This window comes from Mus musculus, chromosome 1, assembly GCF_000001635.26.
Source record: "Mus musculus strain C57BL/6J chromosome 1, GRCm38.p6 C57BL/6J".
In the NCBI taxonomy this organism is placed as follows: Eukaryota; Metazoa; Chordata; class Mammalia; order Rodentia; family Muridae; genus Mus; species Mus musculus.
In genome coordinates, this window is record NC_000067.6 from 58,973,513 (window position 1) to 58,996,421 (window position 22,909).

General features: G+C 41.1%; 2 protein-coding genes across 3 annotated transcripts in view; one reads left to right on the forward strand and one right to left on the reverse strand.

Annotated features, from left to right (window-relative positions):
* Trak2 (trafficking protein, kinesin binding 2) overlaps positions 1-833 on the reverse strand; it is a 73,897-nt gene extending 73,064 nt beyond the window's left edge. The window contains exon 1 of the mRNA XM_030242947.1: positions 622-833. The gene's annotated coding sequence lies outside the window, so the exon portion shown is untranslated. The remainder of the gene's footprint in view (positions 1-621) is intronic.
* Positions 10-21,610, forward strand: Stradb (STE20-related kinase adaptor beta). Of its 2 annotated transcripts, NM_172656.6 has the most exons (12): positions 10-338; positions 3,447-3,553; positions 6,422-6,502; positions 11,777-11,876; positions 14,994-15,115; positions 16,178-16,286; positions 17,501-17,624; positions 18,692-18,863; positions 19,139-19,243; positions 19,381-19,625; positions 20,049-20,091; positions 20,781-21,610. In NM_172656.6, the coding sequence occupies exons 2-12, from the start codon at positions 3,542-3,544 to the stop codon at positions 20,922-20,924; spliced, it is 1,257 nt and encodes a 418-aa protein (NP_766244.4). In that variant the 5' UTR covers positions 10-338; positions 3,447-3,541; the 3' UTR covers positions 20,925-21,610. The 2 variants fall into 2 exon arrangements, 1 of the variants encoding a protein (NP_766244.4); NR_151686.1 differs by lacking the exon at positions 18,692-18,863.
* Positions 21,611-22,909: the final 1,299 nt, after the last annotated feature.

The window sequence follows — 22,909 nt, forward strand, 5'->3', positions numbered from 1 at the left end:
GGAACTGTAGTTTGCTTTCCGTCCCGCCTACAGCTCGAGGGCCCCGCCTCCTCACTCCAGAGCTAGAAGCTGGAGGCGCGGTGGGGCGGAGCGGCGGGCCCCGACCCCGCTGGGGTGGGGCGAATCCCGTCCCGGCCGGTTGCCCCGGGCTAGGGCAGAAGTCCAGGCCGACCGGCCTTCTCCAGGCCGTGCTGCACTTCTGTGCCTTGAGGCTCACCCTGGAAGCCGGCCTAGTGTTTTCGCCTCGCCCCTTCGCGAGGCAGGTCCCGGGGCTCGCGCGTGTCGCCTCCCCTCAGCGCCCGCTGTCTGGAGAGTCGCTGGCCTTGGTCACCGCCTAGGTAATGAGGGGAGGCAGGCCAGCACGGGATGGTGTGGGGACCCGGGGAGCGACAGGGAACGCAGGTCGGTAGGTGCACAGCGGAAGGCTACAAGGCCAGTCCTCGCCTCCGCTCCTTACCGGAGTTGACACGGCCGGCCGAGCAGCCGCTGGAGTCTGCGGGACGCCGGCTCCCGCTCTCTGTCTCTGTGCCAGCGCACGGGGGGGCCGGGGCTCCCGGGTGCCCAGCAGCGGTGCCAGGTGCAGGAACCCAGCTACCGCCGCCCCGCTCCCCCAGCTCTTACCTTTGGTAGCGCACACAGGCCTGGCGACTTCCCAAGCTGAAGACACTCTGGCCCCAGACCTGTCTGCTCAGAGACGTCGAAGGGACCTTTTTCCAAATTAAATGTCCAGGCTTCGTTTTGTCTTCAGTGTTTACATTTGATGTCTTGTTTTCCCCTCGTGGGTTTGTTATGTCAAATACCTTTCCTCCAAACTTGATCATGATTTGTGACAGCACCTGCATAGCACAGTGCTTGGCACTCCGTAAATATTTGTTGAAACCATGAGTCATGATACTAAGTTTGGAAAATTGGATTAAGCTGTGTGCTTCGCTATGATCTTTGTTAAGGTTTTATGAGATTTCAAGATCACCTTGAGAATTACTGTAATTTTGAAGCCTAACAAAGAGTATTGGTAGGTTTTTTGTTTTTGTCGGCATTTCCTGTAACAGTAGACCATTGAATACCTCGATTAACGCAAAACCCAAGTCTTGTAAATACATAGCCCCTCTGGTGTCCATTTAAAGTGTTAACCTTTCAAATGAAAGGCCTGGGTATGACTTCTATATTATGCAACAAATTAGATTATTTATAAAGCTTTATTGTGGTTAGCTTTTTAGGTACAATTGCAAGGGACTACACTGAAGTACTCATCATTATGTTTAGGAATACAGGTTTCTTAAATATATATATATATATATATATATACATATACATATATATATATACACATATATATATACATACACACACACACATATATATATACATATATATGCACACATTTATGAGTAAATACATACACACATATTTTAAAGATGGGGTCTCACTATGTTGGTATCCCTAGATGGCTTAGAACTCACAAAGATCAGCCTGCGTCTGCCTCTGCCTCCTGAATGCTGGAATTAAAGGCATGTTCCACCAAGCCTCAGCAAGCTTCTTTATTTTTTTACTTTATAATTTACTTTTAAGGATTTATAATCTTAGCATAGTAGCAAAAACTAACAGCAGATCTTTCATTCAACTCCTTTGCCATGTGCAGCTGCTGCCCTGACCTCAAAATGTCTTGAAAAATTATCTGTTAATAGTGTGGTATGCTGAAGGTAAAACTTCTGAGATTAAACCACCCCACTGGTAGTAACAGTTCTAGAAGACTGTGACCTGACTTTTTTCAAATTGTTTTGTTGTTTAAAACAACAAACCCAATAACAACGTGCTGTAAAGCAGATACAGAATCATGGTAACCACAAATTAATCACCAGACCGCCTCAGGTAAAGTCAGCAGCAGGTCAGGGCCTGGTGTTAATTACTTGTGTGTGTGTGTGTGTGTGTGTGTGTGTGTGTGTGTGTGTGTTGGGGGGGGGTGTCTTTCGGGCTCACCAGCTCCCATCCCACAGTGGCTATTCATTAAGTGTGTTAATACAGACTTTCTCTGTGCGGTTTCCTTCCTTATTTGGGTGTTACCTTAGAATAGATTGATAAAAGTGAGCTTTTACTGGGTCACAAGCTGTGAATATTTTCATTGTTATTCACAAGTCCCCAGCTTGCTTTTCCTATGATCCTCAATATTTTGTCTTAAAGTGTTGCACTTGTCTTTGTTGCTTTGTTTGTTTGTTTGTTGAGAAAGTTCCCTTGTGTTTCCCTGGCTGTCCTGGAATTAGCTCTGTAGACCAGGGTAGCCTTGAGTTCTGGGCTTAAAGGTGCATGCCAGCACTGCCCTGCCATGCCTGTCTTTTATATCCTAGAGTGTATACAAAATGTCATACATTCGTCTGCTCTCAGTCATCCTGAAGGATAGGCAACCCAGGCATCGATCTCCTCGTCTCATACCCAGCCTCCTACCCCCATGCCTTAAGTTCGCATTAATTCTTGGCAGGTGACAAGAGTAAGTTTTCCAGTCCTTCTTTTCCTTCCTCTACCTTTGGCTTACAGAGGTTCTCCTGAGAAAATCCACTTCTTCCCTAAGCAATAAAATTGGATAATACTTTGTAATATCTATGGTCTATAAACTTCCTTTCCTCGTTTTGTTTAGCTATTTGTGGATGCCTTGATCAAATATGGGCTTTGACTAAGATGAAGTACTGGAACCAGTTTCAAGAGGTGATGTTTAGAAAGGACCAACCAACTCTAGCAAATACTCCCCCTCTCTATTGAAAAAGACCCAGAAGATTTGGGTGGTCAGTTCGTAGCTCTATGAACCTGAAGAAGTTACCATGTTCTGAATATATCAATGAAAATGGACAAGAGTTGCTTGCATAATAAAATGCTTAATTTTGAGTCTGTCAACAAACAGTTGAGAACATCATTTTTACATGAAAACTACAAAGTGTTTTTCTTAGCCCATTACAAACCCTGTTTCAAATTTGTGAATCCTGGACCTCAAATGAGTTAGTAGGTGGTTAGTCAGAAATCTGCGGAGATTCTCAAAGTCTACTTGTAAATGGAATCATTGGAAATTCTTAGGATTTATTTTCGAGTGACACTACTTATATAAAGACGGTTCAACACTGCTTCTCTGTTGCCTTCATGTTTGTTCAGGGCAGAAAAAGATAGGATAGAGGCAGTATCTTGTGACTTTGGAAATAGAAAAATCTCTTTAGCATTCTTCCTTTCAGGAGCTGGCTAAGAACAATGCTTTTTTCCTGTCATTTTTTATTATTGTTGTTTTATTTATTTGTAATCCAGCCATTTCATCTCCCCACTGTCTCTGAGAGGATGCTCCCCTGATGCTCAGAAGTGGCACTGGCCTTTGTGCCAATGAGCAGCTGTCTAAGTATCTGATAAATTATAACATCTAGTTCTTCAAGGAGTTTATGCAAATCTAAATAATTTTGCTTTTGTTTTTATAGTGGGCTATATCTGCAACTTGAAGGGAAGATAAAAGAAACATCTTCTTTGGAATAGATGGGAATTTTTTTCACTTTCTGTGAACTAAAGCGATTCAATGTCTCTTTTGGTAAGTTTTGTTATAATTTTATACCATCAGAGTAGTTTGATCTGGAACAAAAGACATTCAGATTTAAGCTCTGAGATGCTTTGACCTGAATGACCTGTGGTCTTGAGAATGATGTTAAACTCTCATTGAGTTTTGTCTTTTTCAAAATAAGTTTCTCCTACACTGTCTTTAAATATACCCACTCTTCCAATTCTTTGTCCCAGATCTATTTGTTTTCATATAGTTTGCTTAGATGCCAGTCATATCTTGTTAGCTTTACATTTTTTAAAAAACTTCAAAAATCCTTTTATAAATTTTCATGTGACCTAACACAGATAAGATAGCATATAGCATTTAACCTTCGACTTAGTCAGACCAAAAAAAATTGAATTAATACGTTATATGAGCTACAGATGGAATATATTTGTTTGTTAGATACATGGCATCTGCTTTAGATTAAGTAGCTTGGGACTTTCTGTTGTATACAGTATAGTGTTTGGAAGGGGGAGGTTAATATTAAGTCATCGATCTTGCTCTTTAAATTGTGGGACCTTGGGAGGACAGACAGCATCCTCATTTAAGTTTGCTCATGGTTAGAGCCAGTGTGGAGACTCACGCCTGGCATTGTGCTCTCACAGCCACACAGGCTGAGAGATAGAACTGTGACATCAGGAGACTCCAGATGCTCTTTATGGGAAATATATAACATAGCGCTTTAAATGTGTGCATCTGGAAAATGTGTTAAAATGCTTCATTCTTTAAAGCAGAGTCAGCAAATACTTTGTGTAAAAGCCAGAAGATGATAAAGCATGCTGCTCTTCTGCCCCAGTAGCTCAAGAGCAGCCATCAGTCAGCAGTGAGGAAATGAAAAATAAAACAGCTAAAACCTGAATATGAGCTAGAGCAGAGTTTGTTGATCCCTGTCCTAAAGGAATGTGAAGACTTAAACAGTTTTACATCATGTCGCAAATGAGAAAAGACATGTAGTGCCCTTCATTAGTCTCTGAGTCTGAGTGACGATTCAGAGACTCCCAGTTCTGAATTCACTTTAAAATAATTAGTAGATCGGCCTGGTTGGAAAACACTAGTTGTTGAGCAATTTTGGTGCATTGTAAAAGTAAGGTTGTGATTACTCCTGTAACTGACAGTTGTGTGAATAGACATGAGTGCACTCTGGGAATCACCCGATGCAGTGTTTGCTGCTCACACGGGGTGGGGGCGGGGATGGGGATGAGGCACTAGAGAATCGTTTACTGTAAACACCTCTCACATACTCCTAACTTTTTCCTTCCTAAATGGATCAGTATCATTCCACTAATTGATGATGGGATAGATAGTGTAGATATTACATTTCATTATGGGCAATTCCTGATAGTAGAACCATGAATTGATATTCAGGAAAATATAAATTTTGGTAATAGAAGCAAGTCTCTTAATTTGCTTTGAGTTGAACATGTTTGTCCAACTGGTATGAAGGGCACATGCTCCACTATGTTCATAGCAGCCTTATTTATAATAGCCAGAGCTGGAAAGAACACAGATGCCCCTCAACAGAAGAATGGATACAGAAAATGTGGTACATTTACACAATGGAGTACTACTCAGATATTAAAAAGAATGAATTTATGAAATTCCTAGGCAAATGGATGGATCTGGAGGGCATCATCCTGAGTGAGGTAACCCAATCACAAAGGAACTCACATAATATGTACACACTAATAAATGGATATTAGCCGAGAAACTTAGGATACCCAAGATATAAGATACAATTTGCTAAATGCATGAAACTCAAGAAGAACGAAGACCAAAGTGTGGACACTTTGCCCCTTCTTAGAATTGGGAACAAAACACCCATGGAAGGAGTTACAGAGACAAAGTTTGGAGCTGTTACGAAAGGATGGACCATCTAGAGACTGCCATATCCGGGGATCCATCCCATAATCAGCTTCCAAACGCTGACACCATTGCATACACTAACAAGATTTTGCTGAAAGGACCCAGATAGAGCTGTCTCTTGTGAGACTATGCCAGGGCCTAGCAAACACAGAAGTGGATGCTCACAGTCAGCTATTGGATGGATCACAGGGCCCCCAATGGAGGAGCTAGAGAAAGTACCCAAGGAACTAAAGGGATCTGCAACCCTATAGGTGGAACAACAATATGAACTAACCAGTACCCCCCTGGAGCTCGTGTCTCTAGCTGCATATGTATCAGAAGATGGCCTAATCGGCCATCAATGGAAAGAGAGGCCCATTGGACATGCAAACTTTATATGCCCCAGTACAGGGGAACACCAGGGGCAAGAAGTGGGAGTGGGTGGGTAGGGGAGTGGGGAGGGGAGGGTATGGGGGACTTTTGGGATAGCATTGGAAATATAAATGAGGAAAATACCTAATAAAAAATATAAAAAAAAATATCAAAGTTGGTTACAAACATATTCAATAAGTTCATAATTAAACAAATGGTTTAATGTAGAAAATCATGCTTCCTTATATTCAAAACTATCTGAGAAAAAGATAAAAACTATTGGTACAGCAAAATAGTTTTTAGCTTAATAGTCAGAGGATGATCATTTTTAGCCAAATATTTAGGAATTTGGCAGATGTATGAGGTGTTAAAAGACTTATAAATGAAGACCAACAGTTAAAATAGATTCATAACCTCAAGAAAAGTGAAGGCAAGGTGCAGAGATGGCACTGAGCACAACCATAACGGAGTGACGTTGCCATCTGTGCGCCTGGCTGCTTCCAGGCCCCATCCCCATCAGTACCTCTACCAAGTTGGCTTTTGATTCTGCTTCCAGCCCAGATCCTGGGTCTTTCGTATACACAAGCCAGGCCTGTGTGTGTGCTACGCTTTTCACTTATCTCAAGTATTTCTGACTTCCAGGATTGTTTCTGTGCTTCACGAACACGAGTCGAATCACTCAGACCCGAAAAACAGTCTGAAACCAGTATCCATCAGTACTTGGTAAGAAAATGGTTGACCCCAGACCGTGCTTCTCCTTTGCCTTCTGTGACACTCTTTGCTGACTCTTCTCTTCCCTGCTGGTCTCCATGGATTTGTAACTGACCTCTTCTTAACCTGCTCTTTCCGAGCAGTGTCACAGATTGCTGTGGTTTCAGTTGCTGAGGCTTCACGCTGTCCTGGAGCTTTCTCGGGTGTTCTGAGAGGAACATGGTTGATTACCAGATTTACGCTTCCCAGGGTCCTGGGGTATCTATAGAATACATCTGATTAGATTGTTTTCCCAGAGCATTTCTACTGATTTGAGTGACACTTTAATCTTCATCCAAATCTTTCCATCCCCTGTACCTTTCCCTTTGGCTAATGAAAGCACGACTATTTCTCCTACATGCTAGGATGCTGGCGTTCTCCTTACACTGCCGCTGGCGTTCTCCCTACGCTGCCTCCCCCTCTCCCTTGAGGAGCAGGGGCACTCAGGCTCCACCCGGCCTGTAGTCTGTGCACACTTGCAGCCTTCAGTACTGTTCCAAGATGCCCACTCATGCCACTTTGAAGCCAACCGGTAAAGTCCAAATCTCTGAGCATGATTGAGACTCTCAATGGTATTGTGTATGACCAGTATTTGAGTTTCCTTTCTTACTGGGAATATCTTCTCTCTGCTTGAAATACCCTTGTTTCTGCCCTCCCCTGAAATTTCTCCTCATCTGTAAAGAATTGATTCCATTTTGTATCTGTAAACTCTTCCCCAGGTCTTTTCATTTCATTGTGCTGTCACTGTCAGGACATTCTCATGGGATACTTGTCAACATACTGTCTTACAGTGAGTGGGGTCTGTGTTTCTTCCAGCATAATGTGATCCCCATATAAGGGGCGCCCTAGTCTTATTCATCTTTGTCTGACATACTAAGCAATATAAAGGGTTATACTTGGTAATATGTCTCTGAAATCTTTACTCCTCTTAATTCTTAATTTATACTACAAATTTTGCTATACAGTGAAACCTGCTTAGAAAATTTTGTTATAGCATAAAGTAATTCCAGTTATTTTTACTTATAGTTTATCTCAGGCCTATAGTATGAATATTTTAATAAGTCCTGGTGGTGTTCTCTCCTGCTACTAACCATTTAAGTTCTTGGAACACACACACACATACACAGAGCTTCTATATTGGTGGCCAGCATGTAGCATTGCGATGGACAGCAAAAGAAAAAAAACTCACACAGGCCTTCCTTTAACCAGAGCCATGTTTATTCACAAGAATTCCATCTTCAAGGCACATGCCTTTGTGTGTAATAGGAGGTGGTCTCTAACCCTTTCTTTAGACTGAGGTAAGTCAGGCACATGACTTGGCTCTGTGCTGTTATTGAGCCCCAAAACTCTAGAAATTCCCATGCTAGTATTCTTCTTAACCTCTGGGCTTGGAGCCCTTTTGTATTTTAAGTTGGACCAAAAAAAAAAAAAAAAAAAAAATCTTCAGTGAGGGAAAGAGAGGCCTGACTTGAAGTTCCATGAGGAAAAGCAAACTGGAGAAGTTCTGGGATGGAAACTGGTGCCTAGAGCTTACCAAGGCCTCCTGGGTGCTCCCAGAGCTTAGCAAGGCCTCCTGAGTGCTCCCGGGGCTGATGCATAAGAGCAGTATCAGTTGTCTCCTACTGACAACTTGTAGCTTTTTGTCAGGCTGGATACTTACTGTACACTGGATTAAATGTTAGGTTACAATGATACCAATTTAAGTACTTTGACATCTTACATTAGTTTCCCATTATAAAACTTCTAATTTTAATTTTGTTTCCCATGAGACTTCACTTAAGCCTGATGATGCTAAAGATATACTTGCCTAAACAATACCGTTAATAAGAATATACTCTAGGTTTGCTGGCTAAATTCAGTTTCTGACTCTGAGATAACTAAGGAACAGACTTCAATGCATGGTTTAAAAACCAAACCAGTGAAACCATCTTCCGTGAAGTGTTTTTAGAGATATCTACCAGATTTTTCTGCTTAAATTGGGCCTTTTGCATCTTCAGGAAGTCATTAAACAATCTACTGGGATAAAGATAGTTGTATTTTGAATGTGAAATATCCCCATAGCTTATGTGTTTGAGCACTTGGTCCTTAGCTGTTGGTGCTGTTTGAGAAGGATACGGAACCGACAGGAAGTAGGGAGCCTTGATAGAAGTCCATCCCTAGGAGGGAGCCTTGAGGTTTTATAGCCTGGTGTTGGCTTAAAAATTTTTAAATTCTACTTTTAATATGGGGTTTTAAATGCTTTACCCTTCCTAGCCCACCAAAGGTAGTAGAAGAAAGGGTTGGATATGGGGGAAGTGGACATGTTTAGAACTAGTTCTTTGGAGCAAATCTAATCTGCTTTGTCAGAATGTATAGCAGCAGCCCAGTTCAATAATGTCGGGGTAAAAAAACACAAATCAGCAGCGGTGGCATGACCCAGCAGAAAGCCAGGCCTCTACCGAATCAGCACAAGTCAGCAGGAGTGACCATGACCAGCACAGAAACAGGAAAAGTTCTCTTCTGTGCCTCTCTACAAAATGAAGATCAGTGAAGACTAAGACATGAGACCAACAAAGTGTTGCAAAGCTAGCTATGCAAGCCCTCATCACTGTCCTTTGACTCCTATTTATATTCCCTCCAGACATCATGTGTTCTCCCATGGGTCTTGCCTCACCACATGAGTATGTCTTAGCAAGACTCCACGTGAGTCTGTATCAGCCTGAGTCCACAGAAGCAGCAAGAAGCTGCCAGAACACCACCAGAAGTTTTTTGGTGCATTTCTTTCTTATGAAGTCACAACAACAATGACCATTAAGATTAAGGTATAGCAAAGTGTACCAATACCATCCAGCGTCGTCCACCATCTGTTGGATCCTTCTTGGCATCATGTGTCCTTTCATGTATTTGCTTTAACTAGACATCCTTTCATCTGTGTCTGCTTCAGGAAAACATTCCTTCACAGGCCTGCCCCAGCAAAACACCTTCAGATACAGACTTCCCCCAAAACCCCTAGGTTTCCACTTTAGCCTTGTCTTCCTTCCTGCTCTGCCTCTGCCCCTCACCTCTGAGGCTGTGTAATGAGCTGGCCTCTTGCTTCTCCAATTCTGCTTTTGTTGCTGTGGTAGACTGTATTCCTTTGGAACTGTAAGCTAAAGTACACCCTTTCTTCCTAAGTTAGCTTTTGTCAGGATATCTTATCACAGAAGCAGACATGAAACTAGGACAGGGAGCAAGCCATAACTTCGCTTTGTAGTTCTCTAGTAGTTAAATTAATAATAAGAGAAGTGAGGTTAGTTTGAGATGAGTTTCTGTCAGCCCATGCTGTCTTATTGTCATTACGGTGACATTTTCTTCATGGTTCATATTTTCACTGTCAATTTGATCTCAGCCTCTTCTGGGAAGAAACATCAGACTTGCTGCTTTATTTATTCTACTTTTTGAAAATTGGTCTGTTGCCAGGTATAATGGCTGTGTCTGTACTACTAACTCTTGAGAGATTGCGACAGGAGGATTGCCACAAATTCAAGGCCAGTATCTGGGCTAGGAAACCTTTCCTTAAGAAAAAGGAAGGAAGGAAGGAAGGAAGGAAGGAAGGAAGGAAGGAAGGAAGGAAGGAAGGAAGGAAGGAAAAGCAAAACTAGAAAAAGAAGATTAGAAGTGTTGGACATACAGTTGCTCTTGAGTGAGTTAGGAGTTCACTATGGGTTCATAACAAGACAGACTAGGACAGGAGGAGACTTTGGGTTGAAGAGCTAGACCCTGTCTCAAAAACAACAGACAAAATAAAAAAACCTCAGCCAACAAAAAAGACCCATAGCCTTTGAATATTTGCTTGTAACATCTAGTTTTAAGAAGACTATTTCCCTCCTGCAATAGATGGAGGCAATTAGAGGTGGGGTGGTTAGCTGATTTCAGCCCATAATCATGCACATATTTTATTTGTGTTTAGCCTGCATGTATGTCTGTGTACCACATGCATGAAGTGCCTGCAGAGTCTAGGAGAGACCATTTGATTCCCTGGAACTGGAGTTACACTTATAACTCCAGTTATGGTTAGCTGCCATGTGGGTGTTGGGAATTGAACCTGTGTCCTCTAGAAGAGCAGCCAATGCTCTTAACCACTGAGCCATCTCTGCCCCCTGCCATTTTATAAGTTATGAAAATAAACCTTGGTGCTTTATGTGTCTAGCATTTCTAAGTCTTACAGATTGATATCACTTTAAAATTTTAAGACATTGTTATACACTCTTCTTTTTATTTTATGTTTTCTTTACATCTGTTTATCTGAATGCTCCCTATTCTAAAACAGCCAAATTAGCTTATGGTATCATCCCACCCCAAATTGGACTTACTTTCAATTGTATGATAGAATTCTCTTCCATGCCCTTTTATTTGTGCTTCACCATAAGTAAAGGGTTATCAGTCTGTTCTCAAGTTTTGGAAACATACTTGTCACCATCTATATAACTCCATCTACTGGCTTTAACCTGTTTCTCCTGATTAAAGAGTTAGATATGAATGGAGTTAGCCCAATTCCTCACATCATACTGTTGGTTCCCCCACTTCCTTCTTGCCTCCTTAGAGGCAGTAACAAGATTCTTGCCACCTGCTAGTTCCTGTAAAGGCTTCTTAGTGTCCTTTGGGGTCCTGTGTCCTTTAGGACATCCTCATGGATATCATATTATGCTAGTAGGTTAGGCCTCCTCTTTCTCCTTCCTGTGTGCTATTTCACTGCTGCTATAGTTAGATACAGACTTGCCGCTGACTCCAGAGCACCCCACGAGACCTCACACTGCTACGGGCACCTTCAGCTGGCAGGCCTGTAACACTGACCTCCCGTCTCCTTAGGGTTATGTTTCTCTCTGACCTTCTCTTACTTCATTTTATCATATGAAAGACGTCTTTACTGTTAACAAAGCATATACCTCAGACTCAAAGCAAGAACACAGCCTAGAATATCCTCACAGTCCTTGCAGTTCCTCCTTTAAACACTTAACAGTTATCATCTATTCTTAGAACCTTCTAGAAGTTTTACTGAAAATGAGATGAGAAGTATGTCTTGCTCTTGTTCATCTGTTTTGTTCTGCCTTTCTCTCTTCAGGCTGAAACCTGATATCGGTTAGCAAGTGCTAAATTCCTTCTAGATCTTAAAATATTCTTTTCAGTCACCTTCTAGTACTGTCAATATTTTCTGTTGGGATAGGGAGATCAAATTGGGGGACTAATGATGTTTATTCTGTTTTATTTTTATTATGTAAAACAATGCAGGTTGATGAGTCAGCCATTTCCCGGCCCCCTCCGTCTGCTAGAGCCAGTGAGGTGATCTGCTCCACTGACGTGTCTCACTATGAACTGCAAGTGGAGATAGGTAATGATGCTGGGCTTCTTGCCCTTGCCTCCTCTGTGCTACAGAGCACACTGTGGCACACAGATTATTTTATAGGCATGCCTTTCTTCCTTGTTACCTACAGCATAAAATTGGATTTTAGCTGGTATGTTACCTGACTCTAAAGCATTTTATGTCTGTTTAAAAATAATCACTCATATTTTAAGAGTTCTGTCTAGTATGACTTTTCCACTGAATTATATTTAGGAAAAAAAATAGAGAGAACTTTAAATAACCTAAGTACATACTTGAATCTTTGTAGGAGGTTTTTAGTTTTATGGGTTTAATTTTTACAGGGTAGGAATTTAAATCAAGTCATACAATTTTTTTTCAGTCATGACACTTAATCCAAATTACTCATTAATTTATATTTTATCCAAATTTTATTGTAAAAATTTCGCATTTAAGTATAAAACAAAATCAGTTCCTGTTTATAGCTTTATGTTGTGAAACATTTGCTCTGAACATTCAGGAACACTAATTAATCACTAAAAAGCAGTGACACTGTTGGCTTGAGGCTATAAAAAAAAAAGCTCTGACTTGAGGTTTCTCTTCTCTGGGATGCGAACATGGAGAAGAGTACTTGTGAGACATTAGAGGGCATTAGAGGAGAGATGTGTTAAAGGAACCTCTTAAAGATGTCTATCCCTAGCTTTGAAGACTGCTTTATAATGTATGTATGCCTTTTGGTATAAAGATTACTAATGTAGTGGATGGAAAGCAGTAACTAACTTTAGTTCATCACTCAGTAGCAGAACAGAGAAGACTGAGGAGCAATCCAGCAGTCCTGGGAGTGGAGAGTAAGGGCAAAAGCCGCTTGCCTCTTAGGGGGAGTTGGGGCTGCTTGTTGTTGTGTAAATACAAACTACAGAGAGCAATCTTGGCGGTCTGAGGAAGTTTTGAATAATATTGCTAACTCACAGAATTGTTGGCCAGAAGAAAAGACTTGCAAGAAACCAAATGAAGCTGGGCAAGCAGAGTCAGAGCCTTGGCCGTGCATTGCTGCGCGCGCGGGCACTCTGCCACGGGCATTAGGCTTTGCCGAGTCAATTCTGTTGATGAAGGAAGGATTCCAGTGGTCACACAGAGGTGGGGCTTTTGAACATGGTGGCTTATACATTGTGAAAGGATTGATTGACTTATGGGATGGTATCTTATAGGCTTTGGGGAGTGACTGGGCCAAGCACGTTCAGCTCTCATGCAAAAAGTAAGGATGCAAAAATAGTCCAGCCGCATTAGGAAACAGCTTGGCAACTCTTAAATTCAAACCTGTATTTACCACATGCCTTGGAAATCTCAAGTGCAGGTACTTATCAAAAAGAAAGGAAGATGTGTCTTCTTAAGGACCTGTGTAGGAGTAGTTAGGGAAACTTTAAGTAACTCAAATGCCCACCACCTAGGAATACATAAATGGCTCCTCTGATGGAGCCATTTAATGCATTTTTTCAGCAACAGGGGAAGTCAGATACTTGGATCACGGGTAAATCTCAGAAGCATTGTGCTAAGTGAAAGAAGCCAAGCACAAAAGACTCAAACTTTTTTCTTTTGGTACCCTCTGTGATATACATCAGGCAGATCAGTAGTCGCTAGGGCTTGTAAGGAGAGACTTGAAATTGCTGAATAATATTCCATTGTTTGCCTATATGACAATTTGTTCATCAAGACATAATTTTAGCAGTTACTGTAAATATGCAGTGGTGTGGTGTTGTTTTAATATGCCTTTCTCTAGATTAAGCATCTTTTCGTATGTCTATTATTTTTATTGAATTGCTTTTTGTCTTATAAAATTCCAAGAGTTCTTTATAAGTTTTTAATGAAAATCTTATCAGATATAAACACTCTTAATGTTTTCAGTCAATGGCTTATCCTTTATTTTTTGTATATTGGTAAATAAAATATACACTCCTGATAAAAACATTTTAGTACCTAAGTAAAACCTTAATGACAAAAGAAAGTACACTGATAAATAAAAGTGAACACAGAACAAGTGAGTAGAGTCTAAACACAGTTGTCAGTCTGACAGACACCGTCCATCCAGATGTGTGAGGCATCGCACTGTACTGACCTGTACTCTCTGTCTGTGCTGGGGTGCAGGTGTCTTCACAAAAGCTCACAGATTGCCTTCCCTTCCCATTGCCTGTTACATGACCTTTGAAACAGTGAGTCTGGGCAGCTCCAGGCCACTAGAAGGAAAGTGTGAGACCTGAAAATGTATGGCATGTGACCCTTTGTGCAAAACCTGTCCAATAAGTTATATAGAAGTCTTTCGGTTCTTCCAAAGATGGTTCCTTAAGATGGATGGCTAGAAAGTCATGGAGAAAACTCAAAGTTGAGTGGACAAGAAAGTAAGGGTGGTATGAAGAAAAGAACGCTTAATGTCTTTTTGAGGATGGAGGTGGAGTTGGAAGGCTAAATATGACAAAGACGCACTAAAGAAAACTTCAAAAAATTAAGAAAAACAATTTTAAAAAGGTCAAGGGCTGGAGAGATGGCTGAGCAGTTATGAGTACTGGCTGCTCCTGTAGAGTTTGAATTCCCAGCACCCACATGGCATTTCACAACTGTCTATCTATAACTCCAGATCCAGGAGATCCTATGGCACCATGCAAGAGGTATACATACACATGCATGTAGGCAAAACCCCCACACATGTAAAATAAGATGTATCTTTTAATAAAAAGAAGGCCAGGAGGGACACGCTGTTAAAGTAAGGGTCATGTCTGAATCACGTACCAACAGGCAATTTGAGTCATGTGAGTGGAGACCTGAGCTTGGTACCATTGAGAACTGCTGATAGGCAGGCTATATCTCCTACATGCGGGAGCTCCCACCTCCCTGAGCAGCAGTGTAACCTAACTAGTTAGTGTAGCCTAACTGGGTAGTAATGGCCTCTCTCTTGAGTAGCTGGGAATGGCCTGGGTTGAAATGTGGAGAGTGAGGTATAGAGTCATGGATGTCACTGTGGTGCTGAGGATACCTGAGCCTTTTCATTTTCTTAGTAGTTTTGGAACGGCAGGGAGTTTCATATTTTGCTGAAGTGGACAGTGTCCACTTTTTTCCTGCTCTGACTGTTACCATGGATTTTCTGTGCGACTGCAGGAAGAGGGTTTGACAACTTGACCTCTGTTCATCTTGCACGGCACACTCCTACAGGAACACTGGTAACTGTAAAGATTACAAACCTGGAAAGCTGCACTGAAGAACGTCTGAAAGCTTTACAGGTAATGAGACAAAGGAAGGAAGTGTTGGCTGGGATGTCTGTTTGAGAGGATTGTGAAATTTTCTGTCCCCAACTAATAGTTCTGTTAAAGAAAGTAAATTTAACTAAGTCATGCAGTTACCAGATTGGGAAGAACACGTGAAAGCAGATGCATTAGCTGATAGGTCAAATATATTCAAACTTTGGTAAATACTACGAATTCTTCAAGTGAGTGGCATATTTCAGTGTTACATTGGAGACTGACAACACCCTCAGTCAGTCTAATGACAAACAGGAAAGGAGTTTTTCTATCATTTAAGCAAAATTAACCTCAGAATTGATAAATTTTAATGGGGTTATATTTCAGGCATATATAATTACTTTGTTGTTTCTAATCATTTTTTTTGTGCAAAGGGGGAAATTTATTTTAGTATTGTCTCAAATTCTAAACTATTTCTATGCGGGTGAGGAGATGTCTCAGCAAGTAAAGGTGCTTATTCCTAACTTCATGGCCTGAGCTTGACCTTGGGAGCCCACATGGTGGGAAAAGACGAGCAATTCCTGCACTATGTCTCTGGTGTCCACGTGTGTACTGTGGTATGTGCATGTCCCTCCCCAGCAAATAAGTAAATAAATGTAAAAACATTTTTAAAACAGGTCGGCAGGTAGGTAGGTAGGTAGGTAGGTAGGTATGTAGGTAGGTAGCTTGGGGTGGAAAAGATTGGGAGAAACTCTGCCAAAATATTTACAGTGGTTCTCTCCATAATGTGTTAGTGATTTCCCCTGTCCTCATTTTTAGTTGTTTTTAAACATTTCTACAGCAAAAACGTATACAGTATTTAAATGTATTCCCTTTGGAAGTAAACTAACTGACATTTCTTTTTCACTGTGTGCTTCTGGACAAGTTTTCTGACATTTTAAAAGTGCCTTATAAAACACAAGTCAGTGTCATGTATTTTCTGGAACAACTATGAAATTTAGAAGCAAAAGCTAACATGCTCCCTTGAGTATTAGGCACAATCACTGATATTGAAAAAGAAAAAGGTGACTTTTAAACGTCTTTTCTCTTTTATATTTATCCTAGAGAGCAGTGATTCTATCTCACTTTTTCCAACATCCCAATATTACAACTTATTGGACAGTGTTCACTGTTGGCAGCTGGCTTTGGGTTATTTCTCCATTTATGGCCTACGGTAAGAAAATGGTTTTAAGTAAAACAACTAATTGTTTAACATGGATGGTATCATTGTAAAAATAGAGTGGGGTCTTGTATCTATCATTTGTTACTTTTAATTTATAGATTTAGTGGCCAATTCTAGATTTCATACTATATTTCTGTTGCTTCTTTTTTAGAGTAGAATGGGAATGGTGATCCACCAACCACCATTGATTCTCTGAAAGTACTGTGTCCTGGCACACACTGCCCACCCTCAGCTTCCTTCCCTCTTTTGCAAGCAGAAATAGTTTCCCCGTGTAAGCACACTGTCTTTGCCTCTGCTTTGCTGTCCTGTGAACTGATCTCAGTGAACTGTAGACCCTAGAGGAGTGCCCAGCTTCCTTACCTGTGCTGCTTACAGGAGGAAATCACTCACAGTTTCTATTCTGATAAGCCCTGGTGCTTAGCACAACTCATTTTCCAGTAAATGTACTGAACAAATAGCAACGATTCTAGAGCTTTGGTTTTTAGAGCAGCTCTTGTGAATTACTTCTAGATTTAAAATATCACATATACACATTTTTATTCAATACTGAAAAATTCTGTTTTTAAAAGTCACTAAAAGGAGTGTGTGTGTGTGTGTGTGTATGTGTGTGTGTGTGTGGTGACTGGGGTTGAATACAGAGCCTTGAGCAGGGTAGGCAAATGCTATATATTATACGTTCTATTCCCAGCCCCTCCTCCCAAAAAAATAGCAAGGAGGGAGAAAGAAGGGTCTAGGAATTAGGGATTAGGATTAAATATTTCTATCCAGGTCTGGTGACACAGGTGGCACAAAACTAGAAGCTACTTAGGAAGCTGAGACAGGAGGATCACAAGTCAAGGCCTGCCTGAGCTGTAGAATAAGTTCAAGGCCAACCTCAGCAACTTAAATGAGATTCTACCTTAAAATTAAAAAATGGATAGAGAGCTGGGGACACAGCACAGTAATACCATGTATGAGGTTTTAGATTCAAGCCTGAGTTCTATTTGTTTTGGTGATGATGGTCATGATGATAATGATGATGGTGATTGGGTGATTGTGATGGCAATGATTCTTGAAGGGAAGTTGTGTCTACATAGGAAATTGGCTATACTCAAAAAGTAAGAGGCACATGTTCGTCTCCTTATGATTGAAAAGAGTACTTAAAGCATAGTTGAAAGTAAAATCACTTTAAGTGTTCATCTGAATATATCTGGGCTTTCTTTCAGGTTCAGCAAGTCAGCTCCTAAGGACCTACTTTCCTGATGGAATGAGTGAGACTTTAATAAGAAACATTCTCTTTGGAGCAGTACAAGGGTTGAACTATCTGCACCAAAATGGCTGTATCCATAGGTATTTGCTTATTTACAGTCTACACAAGAGAAAGAATTTTAAAGAAGTCATCCAGAGAAACTTTTGTAAAGATAAGTGTTAGAAAAGTAGGGATAAGAAATTAATAAATGAAAATTGAACATAACCAATAGATATCTGACCAGTAAATAACACTGGTGCCCACCATTCATGTCCGTTCACCAGAAATGTTCATACCACAGTGTGCATGCTGGGTTGGCACTGGAGAGTAGAGAGCATGCCTTAGTGAGGTTGGGGGGCGGGGGGGGGGTAGGGAGGAACCCATGCCCAGATTATCAGCTGGGATTTTGTTGTTAGTGGTGAGGTTTGGGTTTTTTGTTTTGGTTTGCTTTTGAAAATAAAGAGCATCTTTAGCTACTTTCCAGCTTATGTCGTGTTTCTATCTTGTGTGAGCTATACAGTTCTTTCCCCTGAGTGGTCTTTAGACCTGCAGAGCGCCATACTACATACCAGTTCTCCCTGTGTTCCTGTGTTTCACTGTAGATTAATTTTGAGTATATTTGCTTGTTTTTGTCTCCTTAACGCTTGCTGCTGAGTTCCTTGTTTGTCAGCAGCATTCTGACTGAAAATTCCAAGTTGGATGTATTCAAATGGAGGTTCTTTTCACCTTACCAGATTATTGGCTGTTCCACTCTGATAATGTCCAAATGTAGTGTTTTAGATGGGAAAACAAGGCTTTTGCATCATCTATAGGACAGTTAAAAGAACTTTAACATGACATATCTTTATAAATGATGGTATCCCACAGAAACTTTGTTATTTCATTTAACCTTGAATAACTACTGTAAACTTCAGTGCATCCTCAAGTAGCAAAATTAACCCTTTCATTTCATTTCTTTGATAGTCCCCCTGTTCTGGTGCTATATTAAGTACCTAAGGAGTTCTTGACTCCTTGAAGATGTCATGTATTTTCCGTTCATATGGCACACTGCTGTTTTATAAAGGGTATTTGCTTTCCGAGGGAATATGAGGATATGTTCTCACCACACTTTTCTTCATTCTTCGTTGGCCAGGTTCCTAGTACTTAGGACTGTTTCTTTTTGTTCTAGGAGTTTTAAAGCCAGCCATATCCTCATTTCTGGTGATGGCCTGGTGACCCTCTCTGGCCTGTCCCACCTGCATAGTTTGCTTAAGCACGGACAAAGGCATAGGGCTGTGTTTGATTTCCCACAGTTCAGCACATCAGTGCAGCCGTGGCTGAGTCCAGAACTACTGAGACAGGTCAGCTGTGGCTACTGCTGTTGTGTCTGTGTGTCTCAAATGTCTTTGAGTTTGACTAAAGGACAGCTGTGTCCTTGGTTTTTTTGGTGAATGGCTGCCACAAGACCTTTCTCTTCTCACACGTGTGTTAGGAATTTTAAATTGTGAAAGCATTTATCAGGTGGATCTTGATTTTGTGCTTTGGGGGCTCTTTTTCATTGCTCACCATCCTTTATCAAGAGGACACCTGGATACCTCTCTGCTGTTCGTACTAAGGCTCTCTATTGTGCTTACAGGATTTACATGGATATAATGTGAAGTCAGATATTTACAGTGTTGGGATCACAGCCTGTGAATTGGCCAGCGGGCAGGTACCTTTCCAGGACATGCATAGGACTCAGGTAATGCTCCAGAACTTAACTGTGACAGCTTTCTTAGGTCCAGATAACTTCTATTGACCATGTTTATTGTAGACTCTAGAGCTTTATTAGCACTTTTGTGTACATGTTTTACCTATAGATGTTTTCCTTTCTCCTAGATGCTATTACAGAAACTGAAAGGTCCTCCGTATAGCCCACTGGATGTCAGTATTTTTCCTCAGTCAGACTCTAGAATGAGAAATTCCCAGTCAGGAGTAGACTCTGGGATTGGAGAGAGTGTGCTTGTCTCCACTGGAACTCACACAGTCAATAGTGACCGGCTCCATACGCCATCCACAAAGACGTTCTCTCCTGCCTTTTTTAGCTTGGTGCAGCTGTGTTTGCAGCAAGATCCTGAGAAAAGGTAATACTAGTCACCTCTAAGTAGCATAAAACATACGTGCTTTACATCTTATAGTAGTTTTACGATATTACTCTTCCCATAAAATTAACGTATCTTGATCAAGAAACTTAATCTGAAGAGTGTCAGTGCTAAGAACAAGTCCAAGTAATGAGCAGGTATGGAGAGCAGTTGGGCTCCTTCCGTGGCCATGCCACGCCCAGCTGAGCTGCCTATGCCACGCCCAGCTGAGCTGCCTATGCCACGCCCAGCTGAGCTGCCATAAACAAATCAGTTCTTAGTGTGTCTGTTAAGGCACCTTTGGAAACTCCTAAGAAGTTAAAACAGTTTTGTGTGTGTACATACACACACACACAAACACAATAATGTACACATACACACATTTTCTGATGTTAGATTTTCTAATAACTTTTCCAAAAATTTCAGGCCATCAGCAAGCAGTTTGTTGTCCCATGTATTCTTCAAGCAGGTGAGCTGGTCCATTATCCATTGTTTTAAATATTTTAAAATATTATTTTTAAAGGCCTTTATTAGTTGGCTTCATAGGACACTTGGGTTACAAAAAATTTAATAATAACTTCCCTATAAAATAGAATTAAAATAAGAACATTTTTAGTAGTTAATTTTAGGCTTATTTGTGTGTGTGTGTGTGTGTGTGTGTGTGTGTGTGTGTGTGTGTACATGGTGTATGTTCATGAATGTGTCATAAGGACACTTGTGGAAGTCACCCTCTCACTCCATTGTGTGGACCCCAGGATAGAGCTTAGATTTTCAAGTACCGGTGTAAAACACCCTTGGCACCTTTGCCTGGTGAGCCATCTAGTGGCCTTAATTATATATAGAATATTTAAAAGATTTTTATTCTTCAAAAACAAAGCAGTAAAAATAACATATGTTACACACACTATATTTTCATTAACTTAAAACTGGTGTCTGTCTTACCTAGAAATAATGGCAGGGCAGAATAATTCTGCTTAAAATTAGTTTATTTAGCTTTTAAGTCTTTGGTTTTCTCGATTGTCAGAACTAGAAGCATTTAAAAGGAAAAGACCTAAAAATAATTTTAAAGTTTTAAAATTTCTTTAAAAGTTATTTATTGCTTATAAAATTTGTGTTGAGTCTCTGTGCCCATGTCACTATTTTAAGTTTCTTTAACAGATGAAAGAAGAAAGCCAGGATTCCATACTTCCCCTGTTGCCACCTGCTTATAACAGGCCATCAGCGTCACTGCAGCCAGTGTCGCCGTGGAGCGAGCTGGAATTCCAGTTTCCTGATGACAAAGACCCAGTGTGGGAATTCTAGGGTTGCCAAATCATTTCATGTCCTCTATACTTGACAGCCTCTCCTTGCTGCTTGTCTTCGGTCCTGTTAGGTACAAATGACAAATCTATACTTGAAAATACAGTTGGTGCACTGGAGAATCGATCAGTTAAACCACTCTGTTCATGGGGCGTGGATTTACCCTCTCTGCCCAGATCAGAGCACCCGCACGACTTCCTCGTCAGTTACTGCCCAGCTCAGCTAGTGTCCGCTCGCCCGCCCTTCCGCACATCCCCCGCTTCTTTTCCACCTTTTAAGCTGTGACTGGTACTTTCTGGATCTCAGTGTAACTTTTGAGCTAGTTAATTCTCTTCTACATTTTACTGTTCTCTGGGGAATGAACCCTTCCTCGGAGGACACTGCTTCCAGAGCATCTTCTCTTCCAGATTCACTAGCCTTTTTGATCAGCTATTGGTAGATGAACAGGCTGGTTTATTCTGGTATAAAGCCCTTTTTTGGAGAAGGGAAAATGTTTGTACTATTCCTTTTACATATGGCAACATCAAACTGAGCCTTGCTCACATTAAATAATTCACTTGAACTATAAAGAGAAGATGCAATTTGCATTTTAAAGGGGAAGGGGCTAACAACACTTTTCTACCTGTGTAAATTATAGATCATTAATTCATGCACCCTGTGGGAGCTCAATAAAAATGTATAAAATTAAACATCTCTTTTATATATTTTGTGTGGCTTAACAAAACTAGAACACAGATTCTAATTTGGTTTGCTGAGAGAATCTCTTTTTTACACATAATTTACATAACATGGTATAAACTTCAGGCAATCTCCTAGAGACAAATGGCATGTTGGCCTTTTATATGCTTGTTTCTGTAGTGGGGTAAACCTTGAAGCCCATGCTGTTGTTAATGGCCCTGCGTCCCTAGCAGGAGATATTGTGTTTTAGTTACATTTTTGTTGCTATGATAAAATCCCACAATCAAAAGAGTTGCAGAGGGCTAGTTGTCCTTACTGACAGAGAAGGCAAAGCAGCAGGAGCAGAGAGCTAAGAGGTCCTATCTCAGCTACATCACAGGAAGCAGAGAGGGGGAACTGGAACTGGGGCAAGCCTACAAGCTCTCAGAGCACCCTCTGCAGCGTACTTCCTCCTGTAGGGCAAAGAGCATCGCCGAAGAGCTGATCACCAACACCAACTAGGTGTTCAGATACATGAGACCATATCGCACATTTTTCATCCAAACTAGCATAGTGTCTTAAAAGTGGTTTGTAATTGAATTTGTAATAAACTGGGGTCTATGTCAGTTGGTTTTCTTCATCTATATGACTATATAGATTGGAAGTTACTGTAAAATGATTGTCTTCAGTCTAAATAGGCAGTTAGAAGCAATTCTGTTCATGTTTGTTGGCTATACCTCTGCCTCAAGTATGAACGTTAGAGTTTCTCTATCGACACAGCCGCCAAGACCTGCGGAGGTGGGAAGTGGAGGTGAGAGAAATTAGAGTGGGCCATAGAGGAAGGAGACAACAGGTCCACTGGAGCACTGAGCAGCTGCCATAGAGGGAGTTGTACTTCATCCCACTCAATGCCTTAGCATCTCCCAATCTGAGAAAGTCCTGCACATGCCAGATGCCAAAGGTAGGAGGGGTGTCATGGACGTTGCCTGTCAGAGCTCCTACTGTTGATATGTTACAACTTGGCTCATGAAATTATGGAGACTGACAAGCCTCAAGGTCTGCCAGATGAGCTAATAAACAGGTGCTGGTGGTACCGTTCTAGCCCAAACGCTATCAGGCTTTATCAAGGCCAAGGTAGTGTTGAGGTTGAGTACAGTGGCTATAAAAAGCTAAATCCATGTTCAAAGTCAGGCAGGAGGGTATTATTTGGGGAATGTTATTAGGGATAATAATAGCAATTGATCAGGGAAAACTTCAGAGATATCAATGGAGAAATGTTTTAGAGATACTGCTTGCAAGTGACAATGTTGTCATAAAATCTTAGTGGGGTA

What these genes read in the sequence shown, in the direction of transcription:
- Stradb (NM_172656.6), top strand. An exon ending in TTCTCCATTTATGGCCTACG is followed by an intron (nt 16,287 to 17,500) that starts GTAAGAAAATGG and finishes GCTTTCTTTCAG; the next exon opens with GTTCAGCAAGTCAGCTCCTA. An exon ending in CAAAATGGCTGTATCCATAG is followed by an intron (nt 17,625 to 18,691) that starts GTATTTGCTTAT and finishes TTTTTGTTCTAG; the next exon opens with GAGTTTTAAAGCCAGCCATA.